The sequence below is a fragment of the Trichechus manatus genome, unplaced genomic scaffold, assembly GCF_000243295.1.
Source record: "Trichechus manatus latirostris isolate Lorelei unplaced genomic scaffold, TriManLat1.0 scaffold00009, whole genome shotgun sequence".
NCBI lineage: Eukaryota > Metazoa > Chordata > Mammalia > Sirenia > Trichechidae > Trichechus > Trichechus manatus.
The window spans coordinates 33017285-33035454 of NW_004443945.1; the positions used below are offsets into that span (position 1 = coordinate 33017285).

General features: G+C 38.1%; 1 protein-coding gene across 1 annotated transcript in view; it reads left to right on the plus strand.

Moving 5' to 3' along the window:
- The window catches only part of CNGB3 (cyclic nucleotide gated channel subunit beta 3), a 218399-nt gene that overhangs the window by 136026 nt on the left and 64203 nt on the right, over positions 1–18170 (plus strand). The window contains exons 11-13 of the mRNA XM_004370790.2: positions 2978–3119; positions 5718–5877; positions 8255–8352. Coding sequence (XP_004370847.1) covers positions 2978–3119; positions 5718–5877; positions 8255–8352 — 400 coding nt within the window. The remainder of the gene's footprint in view (positions 1–2977; positions 3120–5717; positions 5878–8254; positions 8353–18170) is intronic.

Sequence of the window (18170 nt, forward strand, 5' to 3'; positions counted from 1 at the left end):
AAACAACCTAAATTACCATCAACAGATGAATGGATAAACAAACTGTGGTACATACATGCAATGGAATACTGTTCAGCCACTGGGAGAAATGAAGTCTTGATACATGCTACACTATGGATGGAGCTGGAAGACATTATGCTGAGTCAAATATATACTCACGTACTTCCATATAAGTATAGTCTCACTTATATAAAAAGACAAGAAAAGGCAAATATAGAGAACAAATTTTATTAGTGGTTACCAGAATGGTAGGAAGAGGGGGAGGGGGTTAACAGTGATGGAAATATCTCATTGATTAAGGCTAGGGTTGCACAGCCAATTATTGTAATTGCTATCAATAAGTTGTACACTTGTAAAAAGTTGAATTGGCAAAAGTTGTGTGATAGATATATTTACAATAATGACACAAAAAAAGAGTAGCTGCTAAGGCTGGTTGTGTACAACCAAGAACCTCATGGGATTTGGTTTCTTGGTTGGAGGTTTAGGATCATGATTTTGTGGGACATACCAGTTAACTGACCTAATAACATGTTTAGTGCTTCTGTTCTACCTCCTAGTACAATGTGTAGAGCCTGGGATCTTAAAAGCTTGCAAGTGGCCATCCAAGGCACAACAATTGGTCTCTATTCACCTGGAACAAAAGAAGAAGAAGGAGAGTCAGAAATAGGAGGAGGATATGGAATTTGTGGCTAATTGGCTCCATGAACAACTGCCTCCTCTGCCATGAGACCAGAAGAACTGGATGGTGCCCAGCTACCAGCTACCATTATTGAACATTTTGATCAAAGATTCCTTAGATGAATCCTGATCAAAAGAGGGGTAATGCAGAACAGAATTTCAAATTATTACAGACTCCAGACTTTCTAGAGTCATGGAGGCTGGATGAACCCCTGAAACTATTGCCCTGAGATAATCTTTAAACCTTAAATCAAAAATATCTCCTGAAGTCATCTTAAATCCAAACAATAGCTTAGCTTAACTAGTAAAAAATGTCTGCCTTGGGCATTACGCTCTTTTAAGAACTATCTATATGGGATCAAATTGACAACAGTAACTCAAAAGATTAGATAGGAAACTTAGGGGGTAGTGAGTTTGTGTTAATGGGGGAGGAACACCTCAGAAAAGGAGGGTAAGAAAGGTTACACGACTCAAAGAGTGTAATCAATGTCACTAAATGGTACATGTAGAAACTGTTGAATTGGTGTATGTTTTGCTGTGTATATTCTCAACAGCAACAAAATAAATAAAAGCTTCTCTATAATGATATCTGTAGACATTCTTTATACACAGGATATTTTATTAAAGATTCAATGGGAATGTCTGACCTCCAACTATGTGGTCAACATTATATGGAAAATACCCAAATAGTTTACCTAATCATGCACAAAAACTACTACACACATACACAAACTAAACACCAAACCAGTTGCTGTCCAGTTGATTCTAACTCATCGCAACCCCATGTGTTGCAGAGTAGAACAGCACTCCATAGGGTTGTCAAGGACATAAATTTTTGGAAGTAGATCACCAGGCCTTTCTTCCAAGGCACCTCTGGGTGGATTCGAAATGCCAACCTTCTGGTTAGTAGTCCAGCATTTAACCATTTGCACCACCTAGGGACCCCACACACATACACAGTGGAGTCCTAATACTAACTTCCATTCCCACCTCACTATGGGTTTCGTAAAACCTTCAGCTAAATGCATCTAAGTGAATGTTACATGTTCTCTCTCAATCCATATCATATTCTTTTCTGTTAGCCTGGTTCCCTTATCCTTTTCATGTCTGGGCTATAATAATCGCAGCCTCTCCATTTGCAATTGCTCAAAGTTAAGTACAAAATCTTTATTGAATATAGTTCTAAATATATTTGGTTTTCCTCAATACATAAATTACCTATTACACCCGAGAGTGATTTCCCTATTAAGATGGAATTCAGTTCTCCTCTGTCTCTGCCGTGTATACCTGATCAGTAATGTAATAGGATGTGGGTGGAAAAAATAAGGAGTGGCATTTACCTGATCTGCTTTCCATTAGTAAAAACAATTGAATATAAACTGTAAAGGACTTTGCCATCCACATAAATATCTTTGATCTCTATAATATTCCCCACGAATCACTAGTGTGGTAGTTTAAAGATGGTCTCAATTTTTTTCTGCTCCTATTAAAAGGCAGATTCAAATTTCCCTTCCCTTCAGTCTAGGTTGTCCTTAGTGACTAGCTTGACAAATAGAATGTGGCAATAGATTAAGACATTATGAGATTTCAGAGTTATAGGAAGCTTTGAAGCTATTGCCTGGGGAGCTATTGCTCTGGAGGAAATCAGCTGCTATTTAAAAAGTCCATCTACTCTGAGACTGCCATGCTGTAAGGAAGCCCAAGCTAGTCATGTTGAAAGGTTTCATGGAAAGAAAGGAATACCCAGCCAGGCCCTATTTCAACCATATCAGCCCAGGCCCAGACATGTGAATGAAGCCCCATTGGGCATTCTGAGAAAATAATGTGGAGAAGAACAGAGAAACCCAGCCAATATCCAGAACAAAAGCCCAACATATTTGGCGCCAGTCAAGTCCTCCCAGGTATCTCAAGCCATTCAAGTCACCCCATATGGGGGCCCAGTCATCATGAAGCATAGACGAGCCATCTCTGCTGGGCCTTGCAGAAATTTCTGACCCACGAAATTATGAGCCTAATAAAATGGTTGTTTTTACCACTAAATTTTGAGGTGATATGTTTTACAGCAAGTGATAAGTAGAACAAATAGTTAACCCCATCCTTAGGTTTTATTATTTAGTCATTTCACAATGTTTATCAAGAGGTTTTTATTAGCACACATGGTATTTGTCAATACTGTTTATAGCAAAAAAATATTGATTAGGAGAAATTTGTTATAATTTAGTAGTAATCTGCACTCCCAAGCAGAGTGGCATTTCAATGTTATAATAAAAAGCAAAATGTACGTCTTCTTTTTTCACAGGTATCTGAGATGTTATTATTGGGCAGTTCGAACTTTAATTACCATCGGGGGCCTTCCAGAACCACAAACTTCATTTGAAATTGTTTTTCAACTCTTGAATTTTTTTTCTGGAGTTTTTGTGTTCTCCAGCCTAATTGGTCAGGTAAATTGAAATGTGAATCACTAGATACATAATGCTGTCATTTTTGAAAGGCTAACAAGTATTTATAAACCTTATGGATGGAAAATCAAAACTTCTTTTACTGAATTTCATCTATTTTAATGAACTGGAGGATATAATTGGGTCAACATTGCCTTTCAATTTTTAAAACATTAAATCTGTCAGACTACTCCTGAAACCTTTAGCCAAATGCATCCAAGTGCATGTTACATATTCCCTCTCAATCCATGTCATATTCTTTTCTGTTGTCCTGGTTCCCTGATCCTCTTCCTATCTGGGTTATAACTATCTCAATCTCTTCGATTGCATTTGCTGAAAGTTAAGTACAGAATGTTTATCAATACTAAATTTCTATATCAATTACCTATTATGCTCAGAAGATCTGTCAGCAATGACAGTTAGCTTGGACTCCCAACGAAAGTCAAGTTTATAAGCTAATTTCTTACTTGGAGCTTCCTAAAAACCCTCAAAAACTCTTTTATTTATTTAAACTTCAAATATTGTCATAAAGTCACTGGGTTAAAAAGGACTTCAGAGATCATTTAAACCAGAGGTTACCAAATGCCATCTAAAATAATTAATGAATTCTTGGTTCATAAATATTTATTATGACATCTGCTCACCTTTATTCTCAAGGAATCATAGTCTAGTAAGAAAGTAAAATAAATACATACATAACTATATTGCAAGGTACTTGTCATTTGCAAAGGATACAGCCCAAAATCTTTGTGAATTCCCAAATACACAAGAAAAAAAACTCTACAGCATAGAATCTTTAGAAGTTATAATTTCATGAGAGATACTTTACAATCTACATGTTAGAGAACAATAAAGCCTTGTTGATATTTGCGTGCTGGTTGATGAATTAGGCTAAATCATGAAATGATTATTCCCACTAGGTAAATAATTTCTTCCCACTCACTACATTCACAGAAGTATGAATAAAACTCATGCTTTAACAAACTTTGATAATAAAAACTACTCTTTAAGACAGTTGGAGCTGCTCACAGATCGTCAAAACTCACATCCTACAGCCATGAATGTCAAGGATCTACTATACATGGCAGGTGTGGATTAACCAGTAAGCAAGGTATGCTCAGGCTTACTTGTGCTTACTTATGAATCTGTAGTGCACAATTTCACCTGTTTTTCACCACATTTGATAATTACTACAGATTGATGTTCCATGATGTGTTCCAGGCTAGGGAAGTAAGTGAGAATGTGAGAAGAAGAAAACGTGTCTCTCTCAGAGAAGAGAATCTTACAGTTAAAATATGATGATTAGGTTCAAGGGTATAGTCATTGGTGTGGTTGTATGTGGGAATATTGAATACATCAAGACAACCCAACATTATTGAATGCAAACTCATAAACATTCAGATTACTGACACTACACATTCTTGGGCCCAGCACGAATCAATAACGCTTTTAATTGTCCTTGGTTTCAAACTTAACACTCCAGTCTCCCAGCTTTAAGTGACTTGCTTGGAAAAGTGAGATTTGGGAATTGAGGTTGTTGAGGAATATTTGAAATAGTCACTGAGGAGTAAGTTAGAGACTCAAAAAGATGCATCCAGTTTGACTATTTCCATAGCTCCTTCTCAGCAGATACTTTCAATGATTGGAAGAGGCCATTGCCTCTGAAAGTGGAAGCTAAGGAATACATCACAATAAAGGAGCCATTTGAGCTGGACCTCAAAGAATGAGTAGTTTTTCTGTAAGCACAAAGGACTCAGCTACTAGAATGAATGAGCAAAGTCTCAAGAGTGAAGCCTTGGTTTTTCTCCCTATTATAAACCCACAGTCAAGGCAAATTTACAACCACTTGCTTCCCTCTATGTGAGAGGAAGAGTTTAGCTATATATCTTTTTTGTGCTGAGACCTTAAAGATCAGCTTTTAACCTAGAGTGGGTTTTTATGGCTGAGTTATAAACATCCAAGAACTAAAACCTGACAGTTCCTTAAGTATTGTCACAGCAGTAGATGATGCTTCAGTAATTTCAGCACATTTCAACTTCTACTGAATACTATGCCTTAAGCACAATGAGATTTGATTTTATCTGTCTAAACAACACAAAGGAAAGTACAGAGGTTGCAATTTCATGATGAATTGAGTCTATATAGTCAGCCACACTGGATAATCTATGAAGGATGCTTTCAAAGCGAGACTCAATGAAAGGGACTAGCCATTCTGCCAGGTAATTGCTCAACTTTCATTGCACATTCCTTGCATAAGCACAAGCTGTATAATTTTTTAAATGTGAACTAACATTTTTGCAATAATATACTAGTTTACAAAGAAAACTCATACGCATTATGTGACTGAATCCTCACAAAAACTTCACATGGTAGGTAAAACAGGTCTTATTGTCATCCTTATTGGGACAGAGAGAGGGTATTGATTTTCCCAATGTTTCATGGCAAGGATAAAATTAGAACCCAACATCAATGTATTTAAAACCAAAGAGTCAGTGCATTAGAAGAGAATTGATCATGTGAGAACAGTTAAATTCAACTGAATTTTTAATAACTTTTCCCATTTCTCTGCTGGGTGTGGAGTGACCATTTTTGTGGTTTTAGATGCGAGACGTAATTGGGGCAGCCACAGCCAATCAGAACCACTTCCGCGGCTGCATGGATCACACCACTGCCTATATGAACACTTACTCCATTCCCAAAAAAGTGCAGAATCGGGTTCGGACGTGGTATGAATATACATGGGACTCTCAAAGAATGCTAGGTAGGCATAGCATATACATGTAACGTAATAAAATTTTTGTCTGCTAGAAGCAGAAACTGGTTGGATTTGAACCAAAAGAAAAATAATTAGATGATCTTTAAAATCATAAATTTAATACTATGGGATTCTTTTTTTAAATATTCAGCTATCTTATGCTAGTTATGCAAACTAGGTGAAGGCTAAATTGTATCCACTGCCTACTAGATGCTAGGTATTACATATGTAATTTCATATAATCTTCATGAAGAAAAATGGAGGAGGAGGAGAATAATCAGGCAAATTAAGTGTCATCAACCTCTTTGTAGTCACAAGGAAATGGAGGTTCTTAACTAAGAAATTTGGCCAAGGGCACACATCCTGCAAATGGAACTGCAACTCAAACCTCCTGCGTCTGTTCTCCAAAACCCTTGCTCTTTCTGGAACATCACACTCCCTTCCGGAGCACAGTACTCAGAACAGCAGTCCTTCCGGCCACTCCCATCCTGCTGCAGGAAGCTCAATTGCTTCTAAGAGACCCTAGAGAATTAGTGGTGTCTGTTACTTGAACTGGGGAGCCCTGCTGGTGCAGTGGTTAAGAGCTGGGCTGCTAACCAAAAGGTCAGCAGTTCGAATCCACTGAAGCTGTCCTTGGAAACCCTATGGTGCAGTTCTACTCTATCTTATAAGGTCGCTATGCATTGGAAACAACACGGTGGCAACAGATTTGCTTTGATTGGTTATTATTTGTCGAAGAAGGAGTCCTGGTGTGAGGTGGTTAAGCACACAGCTGCTAACCAAAAGTTGAGTGGTTCAAACCCACCAGCTGTTCCACAGAAGAAAGATGTGGCAGTCTGCTTCTGTAAAGATGTACAGGCTTGAAAACCATATGGGGCAGTTCTACTCTGTCCTATAGGGTCGCTGTGAGTAGGAACTGACTCCACAGCAATGGGTTTGGTTTTGGTTATTATTCGTTGTTGTTGTTGTGCGCTGTGGAGTGATTCCGACTCATAGTGACCCTATAGGACATAGTAGAACTGCCCCATAGGGTTTCCAAGGAGCAACTCATGGATTCGAACTGCCAACATTTTGGTTAGCAGCTGAGCTCTTAACCACTGTGCCTCCTGAATCCAGAATGACCAAAACCTCATGCTTCTCTCTTGAGCTCCTAAAGCTATTCCTGAGGGTATTTCAATGGGGAGGAAAAGCACCAAAAAGAGTGATGGCAGGCTCCTTCCCTCTCTCCCTTGAGCAGCAGTAGATATTGCTCCAACTCCTTGGTTTGAGGAGGTATCTAAAGACCAACAGTCCTCAGAAACAAGGAACTATGTTATTTTACAGAGATTTTCATCTTTAAAATCAATACTGAAATCAAAATAAGGGTATGATATAACAATTTTTTTCTTTTTTCTGAATATAAGACAAATATCAAAAATAATCAACTCTCAGAAGCCCTAGGCATATTAGATACTATCAATGGGCAGTTTTGCTTATGGAATACTTTATTAGCCTGCAGGCCTATTCTTTAATTTGAATTCACGTGTAGAAAAATCTTTAAAGTATTCATATTGATCACTGAGTTAATAAGAAAGTAAATAACAATAATTTGAATTTAGTCACCTAGCACATTTCTTCTTTGGATTCCATTCCCTGCTGAGCTACCTACTAACTATGCACAATCACTTACAGCCTGTCTGAGCTTCAGTTCTGTTTATCTTCTTTCTGCAAAATGGGAATGATAACACCTACCCTTAGAGTTGTCATGAGGGTCAAATAAGATAATGGATATGCAAGCTTTCAAATGCCACATGGCTCTCATTGTTATTATTTGCCACCCGTCAGATGTTATGGCTGGAATCAGTAGAAGCAGAAGACAAAACCTCGATCTTTTTCCTGTCCCAGCTTATTCACTGGCCTTTGTCCCATGATCATTAAGCATTGTATCTAAATTTTAGCAAAAAAATAGTGTTCTAGAATTATTAAATAAACATGTCATCAATGGGGCACTGGTGGTGCAGTGGTTAAGAGCCCAGCTGCTAACCAAAAGTCAGCAGTTCAAATCTACCAGCTGCTCCTTGGAAACCCTATGGGGCAGTTCTATTCTGTCCTATAGGGTCGCTATGAGTCGGAATTGACTTGACGGCAACAAGGGTTTTTTTTGTTTTTTTGTTTTTCATCAATTACTAAAATAAGTCTTTTCTTTCAGAACGTATTTGCACTATTGTGATTAGGTGTGTATGTTCAATTGAAGTAATGGAAATACAGCATTAGATGCATCTTCTGTTTATAAAAATTGTTGGTGTTTTGCTTCTGTTACTTTGAAAATTTTTCTGCTTGTACTGTAGTGACTTATTTCATTAACCATTCTGCTTTGTGGCCTGATGTGTTTATCTTTTTGAAGATGAGTCCGATCTGCTTGAGAACCTGCCCTCTACAATGCAGTTAGCCCTCGCCATTGATATGAACTTCAGCATCATCAGCAAAGTCGACTTGTTCAAGGCAAGTGCCTCTACAAGTAATAGAAAGACAAATGTATCAGTTTCTCTGTAGAATCTAAGCTCTTCCTTTATGCAGCATTTATGATTTTTTTTTTTTTTGCATGATGTTTTAACAGAGTTAAAATAACCTGGAGAATTTATGTGGAATTAAGGAGTTAAATAAATTACAAGTCTCTCTTCAGCAGACGACTTATTCTTTAGAAGCCTCTCTCCCCTAATTGGTGTCAAAGAAGAAGAGTTCTTCAGACTCTTCTAGCATTAATTTAAATATAATTAAACTCTACAGCTCTACATCTTTGTTAGTATGCGCGTCATCTCCCGTTTATGAGTGTGCCTTGGCGACACATGCCAAATCAGGCCCAGATTAGCTCTGGATTGGCCTGACAATCACAGAATCGTGCCTAATCATGTTTCCTGTTAAAAATGCCTTGGATTTAAACTTCTAAGATAGCCAAATTTAAATTTAGAAGCTTTTTATTTTCAGGAAAAAAATGCATTAATTTTTTAAACTCTTAAATGTTTTTAATTTTACTAGCATCTTCTTTATGCATTATGTTACATGTAAATTTTCTCACCTAAAACTTAATTCTGTGCATGGCATTCACTGATTCATCTATTCAATCAATCCATTCAACAAATATTTATTAAGTTCCTACTATGTTCTATGCATCATTTTAGCCACTGGAAATACAACAGTTGGGAACATGGAACTTAAATTCCAGAAGAGGGGAAGAAAAAATAAATATATAACATGTGCAAAGGTGATAGGGTCATGAACAAAATCAAGCAGGTAATAAGGAGAAATGAGAGGTCCCTAGGTAGCATAAACAGTTTGGGTTCAACTGCTAACCTAAAAGTTGGCAGTTTGGACCCACCCAGCAGTATCAAAGAAGAAAGGCCTGGTGATCTGCTTCTGTTAAGATTATAGCCAAGAAAGCCCTATGGAGCAGTTCTACTCTGTAACACATGGGGTTGCCGTGAGTTGGAAGTGACTCAATGGCAACTGAAAACAACAGAGGAATGGGGGGTGGTACTGATCATGAAATGCCACTATGATGTAATGCATTTGAGCAGAAGACTCACAGAAATGAAAGAGTGAGCCATGCAGACAGGAGGCAGGAGGGAGTATTCCAGGAGGATGGACCAGCTGAAGCCTTGAGCTGGGGAACACACTGCAAAGAGGCCAGAGTGCCTGGAGAAGAGACAGAGTGAGGGAAGGCAAGAGTAGTCAGAAAACGGTGGCTGAGGGGAGGGGGCAATTTAATGTAGGGCCTTGGAGGCTATGGCTGTACTCTGAGACATAAAGCCACTGAGGATCTTGAGCAGAAGGTAACAAAGCAGAAATCAGTTTGAAAAGGATCCTTCCTGCTACATGGAGAATAGACCTTAGGAAGCCAGTGTGAGGCCAAATCAGAGTTATCCTAACAGCCTGGGGAGGAGAGGATGGTGACTGGACCTAGGATAGTGGCAATAGAAATGTTGAGAAGTAACCAAATGTTGGATGTATTCAAAGGAAGAGCCCACAGTTTTTGCTGTTTAGTTGTGTAAATAGGAGAAAAAAAGGAGTCAAGGATAACTCAAGAAATTAGGCCTGTGCAACAAGAGGAACAAAGATAACATTTGCAAGATGGGAAATTTTAGAGTAAATGCATATTGATGGGGGTAGGAAACAAATCTTTGTTTTTGGATGTGTTAGTTGGAGGTAAATGTTAGACTGCCACGTGGAAATGTCATGTAGGCAGTTTGATTTATAAATATGAGTTCAGAGGAGAGGTCCAAGCTAGAGATATAAATTTGTATTAGCATTTTGATGAATTTTAACCCATGGGACTGAATATGATCTCCTACAATTTAAGTGTAAAGAAAAAAAAAGAAGAAGTTATAATGCAAGCAGAAATATATGCCTTGAAAATACACCATCAGTGTCCTTGGGAATAAGATAAAGAAGCAGAAGCTGGGTAATAGAATGGTAGATAAAATCACTCCCAATGTTAGGTTAACCAGCAACGCACGGGATAATAGAGTAGGTAAGTATCCTAGGACTCTTTTCCTTCATCGTGTCCTGTTCTAGATTTCCATCAAGATTTTGATGAATACATAAAAGGTGTGATTTTCAAATTGGCAGATGACACAAAGTAGAAAGGAATAGTTAACGTGTTCAATTACAAAATTTAAAATTAGCTCTCAATACTTTAAACCAATGAGCACAGCCAACAAAACTAATTTCGACAAGCTTAAAATTGTGAACTTTGGTACAAAGTTAAAATATTACAAATACTAACAGAGCAATAATTAGTTTTATAATAATTCTTATTTTTTCAGACCTGAGAATTTTAGTTGACCTCAAACTCCATTAAGTCAAGAGTTATATATGAGGTTGCTCTAAATTTTAGGATAGTATTCTTTTCCTTGATTATTTCAACTACATCTGGGTTAATATATCAAATTGCAAATAATCAGTTTTAAGAAGGACCTCGACAAATTAGAGTATCTTCCAGCCTAGGGAATGTAGGGTTGAGTAGTGGACAAAAGATCTAGTAAAAGGATGGTCTTACAAGATTATTCTATGATGGTGGAAATCAGATCAATGATTGTCACTAGTGGGTAGTGGGGATGGGGATATTGACTGAGAAGAGGTATGAAGAAACTTTGTGGGGTGATGAAAACATTTTATGTCTTGCTAGGGAAGTCACACAAGTGTATGTATTTGTCACTATCATCGTCTGTCAGTTTGTTGTACTATGGTGGCTTGATTGTTGCTGTAATGCTGGAAGCTATACCACCAGTATTTCAAACGCCAGTAGGGTCACCCACGGTGGGCAGGTTTCAGCAGCGCTTCTAAGACTAAGACAGACTAGGAAGAAAGACCCAGTGATCTCCTTCTGAAAATTAGCCAATAAAAACTCTATGGATTACAATAGAATATTGTCTGATATAGTACTGGATGATGAGCCCCCTGGGTTGGAAGGCACTCAAAACACACAGTGGCCATAACAATGAACTTGAGCATACCAACTACCTTGAAGATGGCACAGGACAGGGCAACATTTCATTCTGTTGTACATAGAGTCACCATGAGTGGGAGCTGACTTGTAGGCAACTAATAACAGTTTCAGCTCCATTTTCAATTTCTAATGGAAGTTCTTCCAAAATAGAAGCTCCTAGTGAAGCAGAAACATAATGGAATGTGTACAAGCAGAGGCTTATGGCCTGCTGTCAGGAAGACTTCAGAATGGATTCCTACATTGGTTACCAGATTCGTCTAGATAAATGGTTTTCAAACTGCAGCTTGCAATCCATTGGAGGATCAGGAATTCAGTTAAGTAGGTCTCAATTAGGAGATAAAATAGAAGAGAAAATATCAGTTTTCCTCACACATAAGTGTATGTATTATCTTATGAAATTTCTGTTTCTATTATTTATTTTTAAATACACATACATATATATATTTATGTGTGTACTAGACACACTGTAAATGAATGTCTAACTGTAGATTATGGTCAAAAATATGAAAGCCACTAGGCTAAATTATCTAACAGTGTTTAAAATGTTATAAAACTCTTCATAATTAATATCTAGTGTAATTGAGAGTAAGTGAAAATTAGCTCTTTTCTAAAAAAAAAAAATGCTTTAAGTTAGATGCCAATGACCTTTATGGGATTTTCTCTGATTTCAGAAGTTACCAGTTTTCAGCCTCATAGTTTTTTCCTTTGCTTTTACATATACTTATGGAAATTCATAAAATTAGCATCATCTGATTTTAAAAAAAGGTTAAATCTTCACATCTTGCTAACATTGTGTATAAACTTAGATTCATTCTTTCCTGACATTTCCCTTAAAGATGCAGTGCCTTCCAGAAAGAACCCATTTCCATTTATATTTCTGTTAAATAAAAAAAGTTATTTTTCTTCTAAAGCCAAGTAAAGTAGAAAATAAGTAGGTAAGGAATCTTTCAAAATTTATTTTCATGGATACAATCTCAGCAGTCTATACTAATCTGTAGTTTCTTTGGGGAGGAAATAGGCTGTATAGTGATCTTACACCTTTATCTCATAAATTAAGCCCAAATGATTTTGTGTTGCTTCTGAATCAAGCTCACGAGAGCCTCCTATGTATCCAGGGGAGCTGGGTAAGAATGTGCAAAGGAGGTAACATCTGAGGTATGTGTGCCAAGAAGGATGCTTAGGAGTTGTTTGAGGTTAAATTTTATCCCCTCAAAAGAGATGTTGAAGCCTAACAAACAGTACCTGTGAATGTGACCTTATTTGGAAATAGGGTCTTTGAAGATGTTATCAGTTAACATGAGGTTATACTGGAGGAGGGTGGACCACAGTCCAGTATGACTGGTGTTGTTATTAAAAGAGAAGAGACACAGACCAGATGCAGAAGGAGACAGCCTTGTGAAGACAGAGGCAGAGATTGGAGTTAAGCTGCCACAAGCTAAGGAATGCCTGGGGTCACCAGAAACTGGTGAGACAAGGGAAGATCTATTCCTAGAGCTTTCAGAGAGAGCATGGCCCTGTCAACACACTTAATTCAGACTTTGGGCCTCCAGAACTGTGATAATAAATTTTGGTTGTTTTAAGCCACCCAGTTTGTGGTGCTTTGTTACAGCAGCCCTAGGAAACGAATACAGGCGTCTACCAAGTCAGAAGGTGGAGATGCCTGGACAGAGGCTTGCAAATGTGGAAAAGTGTCACCTGTTCACAGAACAAAGAGAGATCCTTTGGGACCAGAGCATAAAGATGGTGACCAAAGATGAATCTAAAAATAAAGCAGTTGCCATCCAATTGATTCCAACCACAGCAACCCCATGTGTGCGGAGTCGAACTGTGCTCGTGGGATTTTCAAGATTGTGACCTTTTGAAGGCAGATCACCAGGTCTTTCTTTTGAGGCACCTCTGGGTGGATGTGAGCCTCCAACTTCTTAGTTAGCAGCCAAGTGCATTAACCATTTGCACCACCCGGGGATTCTAAAAGATGAATCTAGAAAGGTCAATTAAAGCTGTGGAGTGTGGGCCCAGTGCTATTGGCAAAGAAAGCTGTGAAATGAGGGAACTGACAAGTCTGGTTTGAGTTTTACAAAGACAAAAATGGTGCTGTGTTGCTAAGCACACAGTACAGAATGTCAGTGTCCAGGGATACAAGTAAAGGTGATTGTCAGTTGTTGAAAATCTCCATATCTTTGTGTGTGTGTGGTAAAATATATATAACACAAAATATGCTATTTTAACCATTTTTAAGTGGATAATTCAGTGACATTAATGACATTCACCGTGTTGTGCAACCATCACCACTGTCTATTTCTGCAAGGAAAATTTCCAGACCTTGAATTCTCCCTGAACATGAGTGTTCTATATCTTTGAATGTCAGGCAGGCAAGAAAGAGGGAGAGAGAGAGAAGGAAAGAAGGAAAGAAATCTGGCACAAAGATTGGAAGCTGACAGGCATGCTTTATATCTTTCCAATATGTAGAATTAGAGAAAATAAAAGGTACTTTGAAAATCATTTAACTTACAAATACCTATTTTAGGGTGCTCTATGGAATCTTTTAGGTTTACACTTTGGGACTTCAATCAAAAATTTCAGAAGGACATTTCTCCATTTCATAAATTTGAAAACAGATACAGATCTAGTGGAGTTTTGTTTGCAATATAGCGCCAAAGAATTATTCTGAAGCAAACAATCTTGCTTCCCTTTTTCAAAAGACATGTCTGCTGCTTTAACTTTGCATTATACTCAAGTTAAAAAACTTCAGAACCCACACAGGTGCTGATATTCCTTTCCTTTTAGCCTTGTAAAATGTTTTTACAAATTAGTGGAATGGTGAGTATCATAATGCTTTAGCAGAAGTAACATAAGTGTTGCTGGAGTATCATGAATTATGATAAGGGCAATGTCACGTGAAGGCTGTCCATACTGGGCATAATCCTTCAATTCCAACACTGTCACCACACACCTTGGCATACTCATTTCTTAGGTTGTACCCAAGCACTGTCAAGGCTGAAATGAAATGTAATTAAGTCAAAGGTAAGAAACCAAGTTCTGATGACCTCTCGTTTTGAAAGTGGTACAAGTGTCTTTACAAAAATAATAAGAGTTGCTGTTCATTGAGTGCTTAGTAGGTACCATGCTTACTTACTGCTTCATTTACCCTCTCTCATTTAATTCTCAGTTTTCTTTCTATCCCCATTTTACAGACAGTGCAAACGACTTACTGATTAGCTTATAGAGCCCTAAGCAATGGCACGGGGTTTGAGCACAGGTTTTTCTTACCACAGTCCGTGAATTTAACAACTACAGATGCTAACTTTCAGTTTTCCACCAACTGTATCTGGATAAGTGATAAGAAGATGAGGAACTAGGAGATGTTTCATTAGAATCAAAAGACAATGCAAGCTCCGTCCATCACTCTTTGGTGATTTTCACAGATTTAGACTTGGCACATAAAGTAGTTTCAAACCCAAAATCCTTTGCAATCGAGTCAATTCTGACTCATAGCGACCCTATCGGACAGAGTAGAACTGTCCCCTGGAGTTTCCAAGGAGCGGCTGGTGAATTTGAACTGCCAGCCTTTTGGGTAGTAGCCAAGCTCTTAACCACTGTGCCACCAGGACTCCGTTTCAAACTCAAATGCCTAAAATCACACATAGACACTTTTCTACTCTCCTACTAAGAAAAGATCCTGAATCTTGTGATTTTTTCCCCCCTCTCTTAATCAAAGTAGGTAGAATTAGAGCTGCAAATTATCCCTAAAACTTTGCTTCAATCAATGTGGCTAATTAGCAAATTTTACTTCTTCAACATAGGCCAGTCAGAGTTTTGAAATAGCTTAAATATGAAAAGTCCCACTTTTTAAAAAAATTTTCACAAAAATGGCTCTCCCTCCTCAAAGATTTCATGTTGTTCCAGACCCAAGCACAAGTATTAAGCTAATAAGGAATGATTAATTTCTATGAGATTTGGCCATTTTACTCCCTTTCTGATGATTTATTATTTTGATTTTGATTTTTAAATATATTTTATCAAATTAAACGCTAGAGAAATCACATTTTGCCTTTGCTGGAAACCAGAGAAAATTTAATAAAAGTTCTGCCACACCACCTAGTGGCTAGCATTGAAATCGCATTCTTTGAAATTGAAAAATGAGCACCTAACTGAACCCAAAACCAAAAAACCAAACCCGTTGCCATCCAGTGGATTCCGACTCATAGCGACCCTATAGGACAGAGTAGACCTGCCCCATAGTGTTTCCAAGGAGAGGCTGGTGGATTCAAACTGCCGACCTTTTTAGTTAGCAGCCATAGCTCTTAAGCACTACACCACCCAGAGATACCAAAATTGAATCATAGGCACCACCAGTCTGTCAAGGAAGGCAAAATGATGTATCTTGCTGATACTTGTTGCTCTGTAAAAGTGAATAACCCAACCTAAACAGGACACCTTAATGGGATTTGTGACTCATTGTGATTATGTGGCAAGTAGAGCTTGGAAAGGCTATGACTTCAGCGGAGGGAAAGATGAGGAAGGGTTTTGCCTTTGAGTGATAGACTGAGCCAGGAATGTATGGGAATGTCGAAATGATTCCTACCACTCACACATGGACCCCCCCAGCAGTGACACTCTGTTCAAATATACCATCACATACTTACTTCCTGAGGCCTGAGGTCAGAGAGCTACAGGAAGACTCATTACGTTTCATTTTTCTCAAGTTTATTTTTATCCTGGTGGTATCCTTAATAAAGTATTGTTGCTAGACTTTTTAAGGTATTCTTAACAGCGAGCTCATGACCTAGATGAACTCCAGCTAAAAAATCCTGAGCAGTTACTCTATCTGAAGCCAATATTGTGCTCGTATAGTCCCTGCTCTCCAGGGCCTCCCAACAGGGTGGGGAAACAATAAATAAATAATATCCTTGTTTGTTGTGTGATGATAAAGTGACTCAAAACATATAAAGTCCTTAAAACAGCGTCTGGCACATAGGAAGTTACATTGTTATTATTACCATTACTATTAACTAAGAAATAAAACTGATATAATCACAAGGAAGTTTTCACACAAGTAATATCAGGTCCTTTTATGTGGCCCTGCTTGATCATAGGAAGATGGACTAGATTCAGCCTCAGGGTTCTATCCAACTCATGATTTGCCGCTTTTACTATGCGATACTGAAGCTCCTGGGAAAATAGAATTACTGTCAGTTCTTGAAAAAAGCTTGATGAAAATGAAGTTTGCTAGTGTTTGCAAATATTGAGTGTAGGATTAGGGCCAATATCAGTTAGAACTCAATACTGATAAATTATGACATCTTAATGTCTTGCAAGTTATGAATCACATTTGACTTTTCTGCTCCTAACAGCTGTCAGGCCTAACTTTGCCTCAGTAGCATAGGCAACCGGAACCAGATTCAGAATTCCTTGCCCTAGACATACCACCAATCACTTGCTCATTTAATGTGTATGCAGTTTAAGATGGGGCAAAGCATTTCCTTTATAATCAGAAATAAGACTGAGTTGGAAAAAGCCCAGAAGACTGCTGTTTAAACTTGAGGGTGACTTGAATTCACAGTGAAGTATAAATTACTGTTAATGTCTTAGGGTCTGTTTGGAAGAAAGCACAAATGAGCTTGGAAATGGAGAAGTCTTGCTGGATTGAAAGGGCAAGTATTCCAAAGATAAATTTTACCGCCTTCACAGTTTTGTTCTGCGCTTGCCATGATAAGAGAACTTCCCGGGTATAGAAACCACCATCTAACCTATAGGTTGCAGTTGCAGCAGTACATCAACAGGGAACTGCTAGAATTTCAAGCCGGATTCAGAAGAGGACGTGGAACAATGAGATGAGGGAACGGAGGCTCAAGAAGTTCATTGACTTTCCCTAGAGTCACACATGCAAGTAGGTGTCAGAGGAAAAGTATTACCAGAATGTGTGTGTTTTTATCTACATTCTGAGCAACTTGAGGGCAAGATGTGGCATTAGTCACTCCTGTATCCCCAACGTTGAAAGCAAAGAATACCAAAAAGATGTTTACCTATGTTTTATGGACTATGAAAAGGCATTCAACTGTGTGGATCATAAAAAATTATGGATAACATTGCAAAGAATGGGAATTCCAGAACACTTAACTGTGCTCATGAGGAACCTGTACATAGATCAAGAGGAAGTCATTCCAACAGAACAAGGGGATACTGCATGGTTTAAAGTCAAGAAAGGTGTGTGTCAGAGTTATCTCCTTTCACCATACTTATTCAATGTGTATGCTGACCAAATAAGTCAAGCAGCTAGACTATATGAAGAAGAACGTGGCATCAGGATTGGAGGAAGACTCATTAACAACCTGCAATGTGCAGATGACACAACTTTGCTTGCTGAAAGTGAGGGCTTGACGCACTTATTGATGAAGATCAAAGACCAGAGCCTTCAGTATGGATTGCACCTCAATATAAAGAAAATAAAAATCCTCACAACTGGACCAATAAACAACATCATGATAAAAGGAGAATGAAGTTGTCAAGGATTTCATTTTACTTGGATCCACAATCAACACCCATGGAAGCTGCAGTCAAGAAATCAAACAACACATATACATTAGATAAATCTGCTGCAAAAGATGTCTTTAAAGTGTTAAGAAGCAAAGGTGTCACTTTAAGGACTAAGGTGCACCTGACCTAAGCCATGGTGTTTTCAATAGCCTCATATGGATGTGAGGCCAGAACAATGAATGAGGAAGACTGAAGAAGAATTGATGCCTTTGAATTATGGTGTTGGCAAAGAATATTGAATATACCATGGACTGCCAGAAGAACGAACAAATCTGTC